Source organism: Jaculus jaculus, chromosome 3 (assembly GCF_020740685.1).
Source record: "Jaculus jaculus isolate mJacJac1 chromosome 3, mJacJac1.mat.Y.cur, whole genome shotgun sequence".
Lineage (NCBI taxonomy): Eukaryota > Metazoa > Chordata > Mammalia > Rodentia > Dipodidae > Jaculus > Jaculus jaculus.
The window spans coordinates 150,588,077-150,604,561 of NC_059104.1; the positions used below are offsets into that span (position 1 = coordinate 150,588,077).

Here is a 16,485-nt window from a genome sequence, read left to right on the forward strand (position 1 = left end):
TGCATCTGGCTAACGTGGGTCCTGGAGAATCGAGCCTCGAGCCGGGGTCCTCAGGCTTCACAGGCAAGCTCTTAACCACTAAGCCATCTCTCCAGGTCTTTTTTTTTTTTTTTTCGCCAACATACTTCTTAATATGATCAAAATTGCTTATGGTACGGAGGCAAACATTGCTCTGGCTATGCAAATTCTTTGGTGAAAGATGAATAGGGAAGGATATGGAGCTGGTTGCTATTCAGAAGGCAAAGCTTTTCAAGACAGCATAGCTGAGATTTTATCTCCCCCCTTTCCTCACAGACTTTTGGGAGACTAACGTGACAGGCTATATACTCGTTGTACCCAAGGGACTGTATGGATTATGCTCCTGCTATAAGGGCAGGTTAGAGTGATGACAGCAGGGAGCAGTATGGTCTCCTGGGGAGTAATATGGGCTTTGTTTCCAAGATGACTGGTTCAAGTTCTTCACCTACCTTCTGTGCAGCCTTGAGGAGAGATTTCTGTGCTTCCTTTGCGAGACTGACAAAATAGGGATAATTGTGCTGTCAGAAGATTGTGTGAGGTACCTGGGAGGGGTAGACGCCCACTCAGTATTAGCTTCCATCATCATCCTCACTGTGCCCTTGTCATTATGTCCTCATAATCTTCTGCAGTCCCAGGGTAATGCAAAGTAGGCATGAGGCAGCTTCTACCCAGAATGGTCGCCACTCTGTAACTCCCATGATCCTTGGGATTCCCTGTGCGTTTATGTGATTTTTGCTTGTTTTTTTGTTTCAAGAGAAGGTTTTTACTGATTTATATATTTTTGATGTATATATTTTACCTTGCTTTTGAAACAATTTTAAATTGAATTATAATTTAAATATGATACAGTTCAGATACCAAATGTTCTGTTCATTTTTATGGGTTTTAATTCTGTTTCATTGTTCTGATTATCTATGTTTGCACAAATAGCACAGTCTATCCCATGATGTCACAGTAAGATGATGTCTGATAGAGAAGTTGTTCTTATTTGGTATCTTGGATGTTCTAGATCTTTTTCATTTCCATATAACACATCAGCTAATTAGTTTACACATGCACACACTTTTTTTTTAGATGCCTTGAATCTATAGGTCAGTTAATTTTGGGTAAATTGAAACCCCAATAATATTGAGACCTTCAAACCATGAACGTACTATATTTCCATTTATTTAGATTTTTTGTTAGCAATACTTTGCATTTTAATTATAGAAATCTTTAAATTTTTTTTCATTACATTTATTCCTAGGTATTAATGTCCTTTAATGTATTTGAATGGTGTTTTTATTTCAGTTTTCAAATGTGTGTTGTTAGTTTATAAGAAATCCAATATAGGGCTGGAGAAATGGCTTCGTGGTTAGGTGCTTGCCTGTGAAGCCTAAAGACTTCAGTTTGAGGCTCGACTCCCCAGGACCCACGTTAGCCAGATGCACAAGGAGGCACACACGTCTGGAGTTCATTTGCAGTGGCTGGAGGCCCTGGTGCGCCCATTCCCTCTCTTCCTCTCTCTATCTGCCTCTTTCTCTCTCTGTCTGTCGCTCTCAAATAAATAACAAAATAATAAATAATAATAATAAAAAGAACAAAAAAAATTTTTAAAAAGAAATCCAATGTATTTTGGGCTGAAGAGATGCCTTAGCGGTTAAGGTTCTTGTCTGCAAAGCCTAAGGACTCAGGTTTAATTCCCCAGGACCTATGTAAGCGAAATGCACAAGGTGGTACATGTGTCCAGAGGCCCTGGTACATCTGTTCTGTCTCTCTCTCTCTCTCTCTCTCTCTCTCTCTCTCTCTCTCTCTCTCTGCCTCTTTCTCTCACAAATAAATAAATAAAATATTAAATTTTTTAAATAAGTCCAGTATATTTTAATATACTGATCCTGTACTCAACAGCTTTCTAAAACAGTTTATGTAAGGGCACCCAGCTAGCCCAGTCAGTCGAGCATGAGACTCTTAAAAAATATTTATTTATGCCGGGTGTGGGTAGTGCACGCTGTTAATCTCAGCACCTGGTAGGATGATCACCATGAGTTCAAGGCCCTACCTACCCTACCTCAAAAAAAAAATTATTTATTTATTTGTGTTTGTATTCATGTATGGGAATGCCAGGGTCTTTTGCTGCATCTGAAGTCTAGCTTTATGTGGGTGGCTGGGGAATTGAACCTGGGCTGGCAGGCTTTGCAACTACTAAGCCCCTCAATAGCTTTGATAGACTTATTAATTGAATCTAATTACAATAGTATATTTGCATATTTGGGGGGTTCTCTGATTACATATGATAATCTTTGTGTGTTTTATTTTTTCTTATCATTAGACTTAAACTTTTTGATATTTTCTATTTATTTATTTTTGTTTTTCCAGGTAGGGTCTCACTGTATCCAGGCTGACCTGGAATTCACTCTGTATTCTCAGAGTGGCCTCGAACTCATGGCCTAGCTTCTAATTATTTTAAACTAAAAATTTTTTGAATTGATAAATTAGAATTGTATGCATACAACTGATGATACATTGTGGAATGACTAAATCAAGCTAATAAATGTATTGCTTCATGTCCTTATTCTTTGTGTAATGAAAATATAACATCTCTCAAGTTTTTAAGAAAACAATATATAATAGTTTTTTATTTTTATTTTTATTAATTATAAACTTTACTATATGAACAGCTCACATACTGGTCATCCTTTCATCAAGTTATACTGTTATATTCCTCTCTCCTGCCCCCATTCCACTGAGGGCCTTGCTCAGTGGGGTTATTGGTATTTACTGTGGGGTCATGATCTTGTTTTTAAATATTTTTATTTATTTGCAAGCAGAGAGAGAATGAGAATTAATGAATTCCAGATGTATATGCCACTTTGTGCATCTGACTTTATGTGGGCACTGGGGAATTGAACCCAGGCCATCAGGCTTTGCAAGCAAGCACCCTTTAACTGTTGAGCCATCTCTCCAGCCCAAAAATAATCATGTTATGATAGTGATAAAATAGTGAGTTTATTTGTTGTTGTTGTTGGTTAGTAAATGTTGTATAAAATGGAAAGTTGCCAACCATAGGCTAATCACCAAAATTAGTTTTAAGTCTTGTTGGTGTCCCAGGCATGTTAAACTTAGATAGTATCTCTTTGGGCCTCCGTTTCTTCATGGCCACACAAGGCTAATGCATCATTCTGTTGAACGGTCTCTAGTAGTTTACGTCTTTACTAAGCATCATCTGTGACAGTAAAGTATTCATAGATACACAGGACTGTGTGGCTATTCTTTTTTTTAATTTATCTTAATTTTTTGTTTGGGAGAAAAAGAGGGAGGAAAAAGAGAGAGAGAATATGGACCTGGTTATTCTTTTCTTGCCTATACATTGCCCAGACTTCTCCCTCCTCAAAGAGCCATGTCTGTACAGGAGCAACAAATGTAACTAGCTTTACTTAAAGCCCAAGAGCTTCTACCTGCCTCATTTAAGATATTTAACTAATCAGTTTACATCAGGAAAGTAGGGGAAGCAGCGGGGCCCTTGAAATACATAACCAGAAATCCATTGATTCAGTTAATGGTGATGAAGTCATTGCGCCCCTCGTGTGAGGGGAGAGCCTGTGCAGCATCCTCTTCCAGACATGTTTCCTCCTGGAGAGCAGCAAGAGGAGTAATTGTAAAGCCTATTGTTATAGAGATTGTGTGGCCTTGACCTGGTAGATTGTTTCCTGTTTTCTCTCTGACCTGTGATATCATAAGCTCAGTCCATGGGGACATATATGCATCCTAGAGGCTATGAATGAAGGAGCAAGCTGGTTATGCAGCAGCCAGGCTTGTCATATCAGAAGGAAGCTCCATAGCTTCCTTAGTCCATAGTCTTATACCTTCACTATGCAGCTGAGTGCACTGAGGCCTGGGAAGGGAAGCCATGAAGCCCTTGGAGGTCAAGACAGGTATACCAGGCTGTGCACATCCTGATTTCTCACCTTTTTCCACAGCTTCTAACCAAAGGCGACATTCCTCCCTGGCTCGGATACATTCTATGATGATTGAGGCACCCATCACCAAGGTCAGTCAGTCTTCACTGGTCATAGGAGCCCCTTACACTCCCATTGACAAGAAACAGTGGCCTACAATCATAGGATTACTCTTAAGAGTTGTATAGTGCTGCCTCCTCTGAAGAGATGTGTGTGGAAGAACACTGTAACTAACACTAGTGTAGTCACACAGGATGCACTATTTGGAGCTTGACTGTTAACTGCTTTTAGATTGCTTGTAAAGTTATAAAAGTCAAGTCTTTCTTTCCCTGATGTAGATAATCAATATTATCAATGCTGCCCAAGAAAACAGTCCTGTACCTGTGACAGAAGCTCTGAACCGGGTGCTGGAAATTCTGAGAACCACTGAATTATATTCGCCACAGCTTGGAGCTGAGAATGATGATCCTCATGCCACTGACCTCGTGGAGGGCTTGATGTCCGTAAGTTTATTTGAGCAAGCTGCTGGCTACAGCTTATCTGTTCTTGTTTGTTTTCTTAGAGGTTGTTTCTGTAAACAAGGTCCTGTGGAGAGGCGAGCAGTGAGCCATATGTAGGACTCACTCAAGGCCAGAATTGCTCCACAGCCTGTTTAACCACCCTGGAGCTGAGCTGTGATCACCTGCTGCTCATGTTGCAGGGAGCAGCGGGGGATGCTATTCTAGATAGTCCATGGATCCAGTTCTCCTTTGTCACTTAGGATTTTTACAAGTCATTTATTTGGACAAACCATTTCCAGCTGTACAGATGATTTTAAAAACTGGGGCAGAAGAAAAGAGATTGCATACTTGAGGTAGAGGTGTTACTGAGTAGTAAAATAGTTGTCTAGCTTTTTTTTTTTTCGAGGTAGGGTCTCTCTTTAGCCCAGGCTGACCTGAAATTCAGTAGTCTCGGGGTGGCCTCAAACTCCTACTTCTGCCTCCCGAGTGTGGGGTGAAAGGTGTGTAGCATCATACCCAGCCTTGCCTAGCATTTGTAAGACCTTGAGTTCCATCCCCAGTAATTGTGGTGATGGGGGAGGGGGCAGTCTCAGACTGAAAGCTACATGCCAAATTGCAAATCAAGAAGAGTTACTCCCATTTTGTGTGCTTTAAAAGATGCCAGAACTACCTTTAGTCCTTCCCCATCTGGGTAGCTTCACAGAAAAGAAGGCTTTAGCGACATGTTACTATGTATAGATGGTACCTCCACTTATCTAGAATAGAGTCTCACAAGAGGACACAGATCACATCATGGCTGGCAGTTGTTGTCTTGGTCAGAAATCAAATTCACTTCTCATCCAATTCCTACTTCCTGAAATTACTTGATTTCATAAAAATAAGGTTTGGGACAGTCTAGATTCTAGAAGGTAGAGTGAGTGGTTCCCAGTGATAACCTCTAAATCTGGGCTTTACTATTGGAGGACAAAAGCACCCCTAACCTATAGGTCAAGAATAAGCATAAGGCAGGAAGAGTGTCCTAGAGGTGATTAGATGACAGTGACTGTGAGACTGGAACAGAAGGCCTGGTAAGAGAGTTTTTGGGGAGCCCAAGAAAGCCAGTTAGGAGATAAGAAAGTATTCATTGTCCCAAAGGAAAAGCTGAGGGAAGAGGGTGGTGAGAAAATAGAGAAAGACTGAGAGCACAGGAGAGTTGTCCTAAGATACCAAAGTGTTCCTGGAATTTGGACATGAATGCTGGGCTTTAGAGCTCCCTCTTAAACTCACTTCACTAGTGTTGACTCTGGTTGAACCCAGAACCAGATTGCTCAGCTCCTTGGAAAGTGACTGAATTCAAGACAGGACACAGTAATGGTCAGCTTGCTGGGCCTGGGGCAGCCCTGTAGTGAGCGGATGGGGAGGGCTGTCCTGGATTTTCCTCTGGGGCTGGCCACCTGGGGTTTACAAGGAGGAAAGAAGGGCTGTGACCTTTCTTTTTCTTATTTCCTTGGTTTTTACTAGGATGGTTTACGAAGATTATCAGGGAACGAATATGTTCTTTCATCAAAAAGTGAGTTGTTTTTAATTTCTTTCATCATTACAATGTTATAGTCAAGGTTAAATAATGAAAATAGTTTTTCTCACTACTAAGAAGTTTCTAGGTATGTCATAAAGCATCAGAAATAAATAGCCATCCTGATGTACGACTACTATCCTTCCTACAAAACAGTTAACCCTTTGTTAACATTATTCTCCAAACCACACCACCACAGGCCTTCTGCAGGCTTCAAGTAGTGTGATCACTCCCATCTCCCTTCATGATGTCCCACCTCGAATCGCCCTAGCCGTGGAAAATGAAGAATATTGGGACTTTGACATTTTTGAACTGGAGGCTGCAACCCAAAAGAGGTGAGTCAAGCTAGAGTCTCAGGGCCTGGGCGAGGACCCACCTGAAGAGTATGGGATTGTGCAGAGCTTTTTCCTGGGTGGAGGGGGATTCTGAGGAAGTAGTAACAGGATGGTAAGTGGTTCTGAGTCTCTTGGGCCTGAGGTATTGTTGGCTTCCCCAAAATGGACACAGCAGATTTTTGGAAGGTGTGAAACTGAGAAAGTGCCTTAACTTTTCCAAAGATCAGTGTTACTTTTGTTTATGTTTCCCTATGAAATGGGATGATATTGAGGTAATAGCAAAGAAGACTGCTCAGAGCCTGGACCAAAATTGGTTAGAAACACACATTTAGGCATACTGATGCATACCTTTAATCCCAGTATTCAGAAGTCAAAGGTGGGAGGATTGCTGTGAATTCAAGGCTAGCCTGGGACTACTTAGTGAATTCCAGGTCATCCTGGGCTAGAATGAGGCTCTACCTCAATATCTCTCTCTCTCTCTCTCTCTCTCTCTCTCTCTCTCTTTCTCTCTCTGTCTCTCTCTTTTTCTTGAAAAGAGATTGTGGTGGTACATGCCTTTAATCCCAGCTCTTGGGAGGTAGATGTAGGAGGATCACTATGAGTTTAAGGCCACCCTGAGACTAGTGAATTCTAAGTCAACCTGGGCTAGAGCAAGACCCTACCTCAAAAAAAAGAAAAGTGGGTAAGGCATTTGATTGCAAAGTCTAAGGACCCAAGTTCAATTCCTCAGTACTCACATAAGCCAGATGCATAAGATGGTGCATCATGCACCTGGAGTTCGTTTACAGTGGCTAGAGGTCTTGGTATGCTTATTCTATCTATCCATCTGCCTCTTTCTCTCTCTCTCTCAAATAAATAAATAATAATTTTTTAAGTTTCTTTTAAAAAGAGAGATTACATCATATTATCTTGGTTGCCATGTTGGCAGTTGGCACAGGGACATTCACACCCCCAGTCATGCTCATCCACTTATGATCACACAATAGGTTTTTGTGTTTTGCTGAATGAGATCTTTAGACTGGGTCATGACACACAGGATGAGGCAGCCACAGCCAGCACAGAGCTGCTGTCAGGGCTCAGGAGAGGTCTGCTCTTGGGCTTCCGAGGATTCATCAGGTTTCATCCTGTCTTGGGGAGCTGTCTCCATGGAGTCCTCAGCTTTGCTCTCAATGTTCACCTTCCAGTACATTTAACATCCATGTGCCCCAGACAGCCAAGCAGAGTGGAAAAGAATACTCCCTTAGCAACTGAGTCTCTGAGGACCTGGTTTGCATACCAGGGACATTATGTCCATGGGAATTCCATTAAGTCAGGTCAGGTTGAGTCCTGTGGACACTTCTTCAACAGGGTCAGTTTCTTAGTCTTCCAAACCCAAAGATCTAGTAATCAAGGTGACTTCTCAAGGCCTTCCCCACTTGCTGGCACTTGGTCTCCTTTTCAGTGGAAACTACACCCAGCTCCAGATTATTAGGTGAGCATGTATCAGTGTCTGACTCATGTGCAGTTTGCAGTTATTTTCTAGGCAGGGAATCTATCAAGTAGCATATATGTCCAGCAAGTCCAAAGGAAAGGAGAGGATTCCAGGTGGTATAAGCTAACCCTGAAAAGGGGGTAATTTTGAGGATTCCACTAGTGCAAGTAAGAATTTGAATCAGAAAGGGTAGTATGACAAACCTCACCCCAGTGAATGGGGAAGTCCAAAAGGACTAAGACCAGAAGCTGTTCTATGGCCCTCTGAAGGTAAGAAGGTAAGAACCTGGCTACTCCATGGTTGGCTGCAAGAGGCCAGTTCTGCCACAGCAGCTACTCTTGGCTGTCTGGTGTACTCTGTAGTCTGGCATAGATTTGTTTGTTAGGCCTGAACCTCTTCAGACTTCTGCATACCAGTTCTTTGCATTGTTTTTTATTGTAGATGTTTTTCTCTATAGGCCTTTGATTTATCTAGGTCTCAAAACATTTGCTCGTTTTGGAATCTGTGAATTCTTAAACTGCCCTGAGTCAATACTGAAATCATGGCTACAAATGATTGAAAGCAATTATCACTCGTCTAACCCCTACCATAATTCAACACATGCTGCGGATGTGCTTCACGCCACTGCCTATTTCCTCTCCAGGGAAAAAATAAAGGTAAGCCCACTTTTGTGCTTCATGCTTAACAGCAATAGCAGTAGGGAAGTCTAATGTTTCTGCCTCCACTGAGTAGTCACTTAGTGTGACCACTAAGAAGTAATCCCCACATATGTGCAGCTTGAGACATAAAGGAAGAAGTGTGTGAAATTGGGTAGGAGACACACTGAAGCCTTGAGGAATCAACATGTTAATCTGAGGCTACACCTTAGCCATTCCCTGAGAGTATAAGCAGCAAGGTATGGTTCCTGGGTAGAAAGCCAGCAAAAAGGACAGAGTTGTTTTGGTGTTTCACTCTGAGCCAGTAGGCACATTCAACATCTTTAGGATTCACTACTACTGTGCAAGTAATTTTTAATTTTCAGTTACTTCAAAATTTGCCTCCTGACCCAGATGGACCAGTGAATTCTTCAGCCCTAAAAATAATTTTCCACATTTTCCACAAATCTTTTCAGAGCCTTGAAAGGGATAGAAAGCTTCCAGATCATTTTATCAAAATCATAAAACTCTGACATCAGCCTAACAAAACTAATATCAAAAGGGAGGAGGAAAACTTGGCATGGTGTTGCACACCTTTAATCCCAGCAGAGGTAGGGGGATCACCATGAGTTCATGGCCACTCTGAGACTACCTAGTGAATTCCAGGTCAGCCTACCCTAGGGAGAAACCCTACCTTAAAAAATTGAAAATAAAAAGAGGGGAGATAGTAGAGGAAACTAGATCAATTAACATATATGTATATCTTAAAATGATTTCTTATTTAGCAATATTAGTTTCTGTTGGTCTGAGTTAAAGTCTCAGGCTACAGGCCTTGTTGGTAAAAATGGGTCTGGAGGAAGACTAATTGTGGAGGTGACTCTTATCTGTTGAGGACTCCCTATATCCTTAACTTGTAAAGCTAAGTTTCAGAAAATATTCCCTAGTAAACATATGTAGAAATATAACTGCTTCAGGGTAGGAATGGGAAAGCAAGATTTGCTCAAACAAAGTGCCTATTTAGATATCTGAGAAATTCTTACCTTTAAAAGTAAAGCAAGAGAGAAAAGAAAGGCTTCCTTGCTTCGGTATCATACCCCAGCTTTCAAAAGATCTCTTGTTTTCAGGCAACTTTAGAACCAATTGATGAAGTTGCTGCCCTCATTGCAGCTGCTATTCACGACGTGGATCACCCTGGGAAAACCAACTCCTTCCTTTGCAATGCAGGGAGTGAGCTGGCTATTTTATACAATGACAGTGCTGTGCTGGAAAGCCACCATGCAGCCTTGGCCTTCCAGCTAACTCTTGGAGATGACAAATACAATATTTTTAAAAACATGGAGCGGTAAGAACAATGTCTGTGAAATATGTTGATGGCTTTGTCTCTGTTTTTTTTTAATGGATTTATTGAAATATAATTTATATGGGCTGGAGAAGATGGCTTAGCAGTTAAGGTACTTGCCTGAAAAGCCAAAGGATCATGGTTATATTCCCCAGGACCCACATAAGCCAGATGCACTAGGTAGCCTATACATCTAGAATTTGTTTACAGTGGCTGGAGGCCCTGGCACACGCAGTCTCTCTCTACCTCTTTCTCTCTCTCTATCTCAAATAAATAAATAAATAAAATATATCTTAAAACAATTTTTTAAAAAAAGAAAAAGAAATGTAATTTACCTCCTTTACATTTCACTATGTAGAGGGCATCAGATTGGCTTTAAGTATAGTCACAGAACTGTACAATCATCACCACATTCAATTTTAGAACAATTTCTATACCTTAACTTCAAATCTTCAAATATCCCCTCCTCACCTCCCACCTAGTTCTTTTAGTCCTGAGCAAGTGCTGATCCTTTGTCATGGGGGTTGAACTCAGGGCCTTGAGCATGTTAGGCAAGCAAGTATTCTACCACTGAACTACATCTTCAGCATCCCCCTTCCTTAAACTTTTTATTGAAAAGTTCCATAACTATAGACAGTAAACCATGATAATTCCTAACCTCCACCCCACCCCCATTCATCTTCCACTGAATCCCTTCTTCTTTGTAATTAATCTCTTTTCTATTTTTTTAAATTTTTGTAAAATTTGAGACAGGGAGAGAAAGAGAGAGAGAATATGGGTATATCAGGGTCTCTAACCACCACAAATGAACTCCAGATACATGTGCCACCTTGTGCTTCTGGCTTACATGGGTCCTAGGGAATTAAACCTGGGTCCTTGGGCTTTGCAGGTGAGTGCCTTAACCACTAAGCCATTTCTCCAGCCTACATCTTAAGTTATGATTAACCTTCTCACCCCTCCTTTTCTCTATACCTTCCCCTGATCCCACTTAGATCATTTCACCTGGTATTCTTCACCTCTCCTTACATATCTCAATACATTCCCCTTAAGCCTTCCTCTTTCCTCCCTTCCTTATGGCCCCTTACTAGGTCTCAGCCCTTTTTAATGTTCTTTATCTTTATTTTTCTTTATTTTAGAGAGCTAGGGGCAGACAGAGAGAGAGAGAAAGAGAGAAAGAAAATGGCACACCAGAGCCTCCAACTGTTCCAAATGAACTCCAGACACATGTGCCACCTTTTGTATCTGGCTTACATGGGTCCTGGGAAATCAAACCTAGGTCCTTTGGCTTTGCAGGCAAGTGCCTTAACTGCTAAGCCATCTCTCAGGCCATAATTGTTTTTGTGTGTTTTTTTGTTTGTTTTTTTTTTTTTCCTCTAAGTTTCCCAGTTAGGTCAAGGAGTTTGCCTGGCAAACTCCTCCCTGTCCTATTGTCCCCAGTAAACTTCTTGCCTTTATCTGTTTATAAGTCATTCCTTTGGGGAAGCCTTCCATGATCTCTCACACTAAGTTAAACTCTCTTTAATTTTTTAAAAATTTATCTATTTATTTACTTATTTGAGAGAAAGAGAGAGAGGAAGAGAGAATGGGCGTGCCAGGGCCTCTAGCCATCTCAAATGAATTCCAGACACTTGCACCACCTTGTGCATCTGGCTTTATGTGGGTACTGGGAAATTGAGTCCAGGTCCTTTGGTTTTGTAGGCAAGCACCTTAATTGCTAAGCCATCTCTTCAGCCCCTAAACTCTCTTAATAACTTAGTATGGAGGTTTTTCTTAGCATATGTCACATTTATAGAAACAGATCTTTAGACTTCTGTCTGCTTTCCCCTTACTAATGATGTTGGCACTAACCTAGCATTTCCACATTTTTAAAATTTTTATTAATTAACTAATTTATATATTTGTGAGAGACAGAGAGAATGGGTGCACCAAGGCCTGTAACCACTTCAAACAAACTCTAGATGCATGTGCTACCTTGTGCATCTGGCTTATGTCAGTACTGGGGAATCGAACCTGGATCCTTAGGCTTCTCAGGCAAGTGCCTTAATTCTAAGCCATCTCTCCAGCCCCATTTCCACATTCTTTTAAAGTGTGACTTCCAATGGCATTAAACTTATAGCTGCAGTACCCAGACATCCTGAATAACAGATTGTTTGTAGGAGAACCTATCTGGTCTGGGTCAGTAACTTATAGCAGCCTCTCATTTGTCACCTGAAACAGGAATGACTACCGGACACTGCGTCAGGGTATTATTGACATGGTCCTAGCCACAGAAATGACAAAGCACTTCGAACATGTCAACAAATTTATCAACAGCATCACCAAACCATTGGCAGCACTAGAAGAAAATGAGGTAAAGGTAATTTACTCTAAGAGGACCAGAGTCTGGGCCTTCACACCTGTGTTATGAAGAACACACACTAGGAGATCTTAAGCCAGGGAGCCTCAGTGAGTGCACTGAATTTAGTTCTCCTTTTTAATTATTGCTTTATTTTGTAAATTTTATCCATTTTTTAGACTTCTTATTGACAGCTTCTGTAAGTATAGACAGTAAACCATAATTCACACCCAGCACCCCCTTATTTCCCTCCTAAATCTACCCTCAACTGAATCCCTTCTTCTTTCTAATTAGTCTCTTTTCTATTGTGATGTCACTGTTTCTTCTTCCTGTTATAAAGGTCTTGTGTAGGTAGTGTCAAGCACTGTAAGGTCATGAATATCATAGCCATTTTGTTTCTAGAAGACAGCATTGTTAGTAGTCCTGTACTTCCTTTGGCTCTTACATTCTTTTCACCACCTCTTCCCCAATGGACCAGAGCCTTGAAGGGTATGATAGAGATGCCTTGGTGTGAAACATTCCCCTGTTACTTCTCTGCTGTGGTGAGCTTTGAGTCACCCCAGTGGTCACCACCTCTGAAAATAGAAACTTCTCTAACCAAAAGTGAGAGTAACATTAATATATGGGCATAAACATAAGTGTTTAAAGGGCAGTTTGGTGGACATAATATCCATTTATCCATTTACCAGACAACAGTAGCTATCTCTCTCCTAGGGCTTATGACCTCCCTAGCCATAGGCTATTGACTAGGCTTTCAGTACCAGGCATGTATTCCCTCCAGTGGAGTGGCCCTCCAGTCCAATAACGCGGTTAGTTTCCCCCATAACAGACATGCCACTATTGTACCAGTTGGCAAATTTGGCCTAGCTGGGCAGCTGTAAAACTTGCAGGGTCCATTGCTAATTAACACCCTTGGTGACCTCTGTTTCCCAAAAAGGTAAATGCTGCATAGGTCTTTCCAGCACTCTAACAGCTAGTCAACAGGGAGGAGGCTTTCATCTCATCTCCAGCTTGATTTCTCAGTGACCTACAGCCCAAGAATATGGAGTCTTCAACAATAGGGTCTTATCTAGTTCTGGTGAGCAACCAAGAACATTGGCAATAGCCTATAATGTTTTGGAGGTGTCAAGGGCCTCCCTAACCAACAATTCTCTGGAAGGTATCCCACCTCTGGCATTGAAATTTTTCTAATAACAGCCTATGGCTTCTGGGTGCACCATTATCCACCTCCACTGGGTACCTCTACCCAAACTTTTTTTTTTTTTTTTTGAGGTAGGGTTTCACTCTAGCCCAGGCTGACCTGGAATTCACTCTGTAGTCTAAGGCTGGCCTCAAACCCCCAGTGATCCTCCTACCTCTGCCTCCTGAGTGCTGGAATTAGAAGTGTGTGCCACCATACCCAGCAACTCCTCTCTTTTAAAAAGAACATAAATATTATTGGCTAACAAAGAAGTAGGTTTTCATATGACTTATTTATAACATCTTAAATTTTGATTAACCCTCCTCATACCTTTCCTTTCCTCCATCCTATCTTATTTTATTTTTTAATATTTATTTGCAAGTAGAGAGAAAGGGAGTGAGCAAGTTATTATGGGCACTCCAGGGCCTCAAGCCACTACAAATGAACTCCAGATGCATGCCTCATTTTGTGTATCTGGCTTTACATGGGTATTGAGATGTTGAGCTATCTCAGTCGTTCCTTTAAATTTTTTAAAAATATTTGAGAGAGAAAGGTTGGCATGCCAGAGCCTCTTGCCACTGCAAACAAAATCCAGACATTACACAGGTACTGGGGAATCAAACCTGAGATGGCAGGCTTTACAAGCAAGTGCCTTTAACCACTGAGCCATCATTTTGCTCTTTCCTCTCTCTCTCACTCACTCTCTCTCTCTTTGGTTTTTTGAGGTAGGGTCTCACTCTAGCTCAGGCTGACCTGGAATTACTATGTAGACTCAGAGTGGCCTTGAACTCACAGCTATCCTCCTACCTCTGCCTCCCGAGTGCTGGGATTAAAAGCGTACGCCACTACACCCACCCCCCTCCCTCTCTTTCTTCCTTTCTTTCGTAGGTTCTTACTCTGATGCCTAGACAAGGCTGGAACTCACAACCATTAGTACCTGAGCTCACTCTCCCTAGTGCTGAGATTACCACATGTGAGTCACCATACTTAGCTGAATGAGGTTGGTGGCTCATGCCTTTTAATACCCGCACTCTGGAGGCTGAGGTAGAAGGATTGCAGAGTTCCAGCCTTGCCTGGGACCCTACCTCAAAAGACAAACAGAAAAATCGTTTAAAATATAAAAAATGGTAGGGAAAAAATAGGCTATGCAAATAGATGTAGACATTTTTTTATACAGTGGGCAATTCCTTCTCCCTGTATTACACATATCTTCTTCCCTCCACTTGGGCGTTTTTTAATTGGAGCCCTGGAGGGCTCTCATCAGCCACCTGCTAATGGGCACTCTCCATGGTAGCAGAAGCTGTCCTTGCAGGAAAGTAGGTTGGAAAGGACCCTCTATTGGGGTTGCAGCAGTGACGATATTGTTGCCCTCCTTTCTGGAATTGAGGCATGGAATCAACAGCTACCTGGCAAGGGTGACATTAAGCCTCTGGCTAGGAAGGAGACCCTCACTGTCACATCCTAGTTCTGCATTACCACTTTGCTTATGAAATGGGGATGGCAAGCCTCAAGGTGTAGACAGGATTCATAGGCATGGCACCGGCTGGTGTTTCATTATACCAGATCGACTGTGTGAAGCCTTTAGGTTCATCAAGCCTCGCCATGAGGCCCACAGATCTACCCCTCTCCCTCCCTGTCTCCTGTCATAATCCTTAGATGTTTGACATACACAAGGATGGCTTACCTCTCAGGCTTGGATCACAACTGCTGTACTTCTAATTTGTTTGGCTGTGGCCTTTGGCTACTTACTCACTGTCCTTCTAGTGTACCAGCCTTGACCCTTACTCCTGTTGAACATGATGTGAAGCCTGTGGAAAACTCTGCTTCCTCACCCTTCCCCATTCTCCCAGTGTGTCAGCCTGCCCCTCTCTGCACCACCTTCCCAAGGGACAGCTACTGCAAAGGCAGCCTTTCCAGCCTCTTTTATTGTCTCCTTCCTGTCATCTTGGGTAGTGCTATTTGTCACTACCTTTGGCTAGACCTATGACACCACATACATGGTTTTCTCCATCAGTTTGTGGCTGTCCAAAACTGAGGTAAATTCTCTGCTCAGCATGACAGTCTGTTGTTCATCTCTGTGGTCACTACTTGGAAGTCGTTAGCCAGTGAGTCAGTGCAGAGACAATGCCATAGGAAATGATTGTTTGCAGGTTGGCAGTGCTGAACTGGAGTCACTGGGAGGGCTGGCAGGAAGCTGGACAGTAGCAGAAAGCAGGAGCTTGAAGACCCCAGGGAAGCTGCAGAGTTGCAGTCGTCCTGTACTCTGCAGAAGACTGAGCAGCCTCATCTCTGGAGCCCACCTGCCCATCTGTCCCCTGGGGATGGGTCTGTTCTCCTCCTTAGACTGTTCTTGTGCACTAAAGTCACATGATGCCTCCTTTGGAAGGCTGCTCCAGAGTGAGGAGACTTGCTTGCTGGGATCCTTGTCATTGCTCTTGCCTTGCCACTCTCTCTTCCTCCAGCAAGCAGAAGTCCTGTTACCCATTGAGTCTCCATTCTGGGAGCTCCTTAAAGACACAGCATCAGAATGGGAGCAGTCAGAGACTCAGGGTAGATCTTCCATCCTGATAGTGGCCCTGCTGTGAATGAATTACCTCACTCATAATTCCAGTGCCCTTGTTTGTAAAATGTACTAGTAATGATGCTTTCCATGGTTCCCACAGGATCTTTTTGTGAGTGCAGATCCAAAGATAAGTTCTTTGTGTACTTGTATATCACAGATGTTAGGGCAGAATGAGGAACTATCACTACATCTGACACAGTCTGGGTTCACTGAAAGCTGATTCCCAAAGCACCTGTCACAAGGAGGGATTGAGAACTGGGCTGTAAAAAGAAGGGAACCTAATGGTCCAGAGAACCCCTTTCTTAGTGTATATTAATTTTTAATAAATATCCTAAAAAGATAAAACCAGCCTTTGAATGCTATCCAATGGGCAAAAAGAGAGTAGAGCCTAAAGGAAAGGCAACCATAAGAAAGATTTACAGTTAAAATAAAGAAAGAAAAAGACAAAGAAGCTGGGCGTGGAGGCACCTGCCTTTAATACCAGCACTCAGAGGCAGAGGTGGGAGAAAGGAAGGGAGGGAGGGAGGGAGGGAGGGAGGGAGGGAGGGAGGGAGAAAGAAAGGAAGGGAAGGAGGAAGGGAAAAGAAAGAAAAAGTCAAAGAGAGGAGGAGGTCAGACCAGC

General features: G+C 42.3%; 1 protein-coding gene across 2 annotated transcripts in view; it reads left to right on the top strand.

Annotated features, from left to right (window-relative positions):
• The window catches only part of Pde8a (phosphodiesterase 8A), a 154,317-nt gene that overhangs the window by 131,319 nt on the left and 6,513 nt on the right, over window positions 1-16,485 (top strand). For both annotated transcript variants that reach the window (XM_045145454.1, XR_006636234.1), the window contains exons 13-19: window positions 3,975-4,045; window positions 4,292-4,456; window positions 5,954-6,002; window positions 6,205-6,340; window positions 8,269-8,467; window positions 9,571-9,788; window positions 12,003-12,135. In XM_045145454.1, coding sequence (XP_045001389.1) covers window positions 3,975-4,045; window positions 4,292-4,456; window positions 5,954-6,002; window positions 6,205-6,340; window positions 8,269-8,467; window positions 9,571-9,788; window positions 12,003-12,135 — 971 coding nt within the window. The remainder of the gene's footprint in view (window positions 1-3,974; window positions 4,046-4,291; window positions 4,457-5,953; window positions 6,003-6,204; window positions 6,341-8,268; window positions 8,468-9,570; window positions 9,789-12,002; window positions 12,136-16,485) is intronic.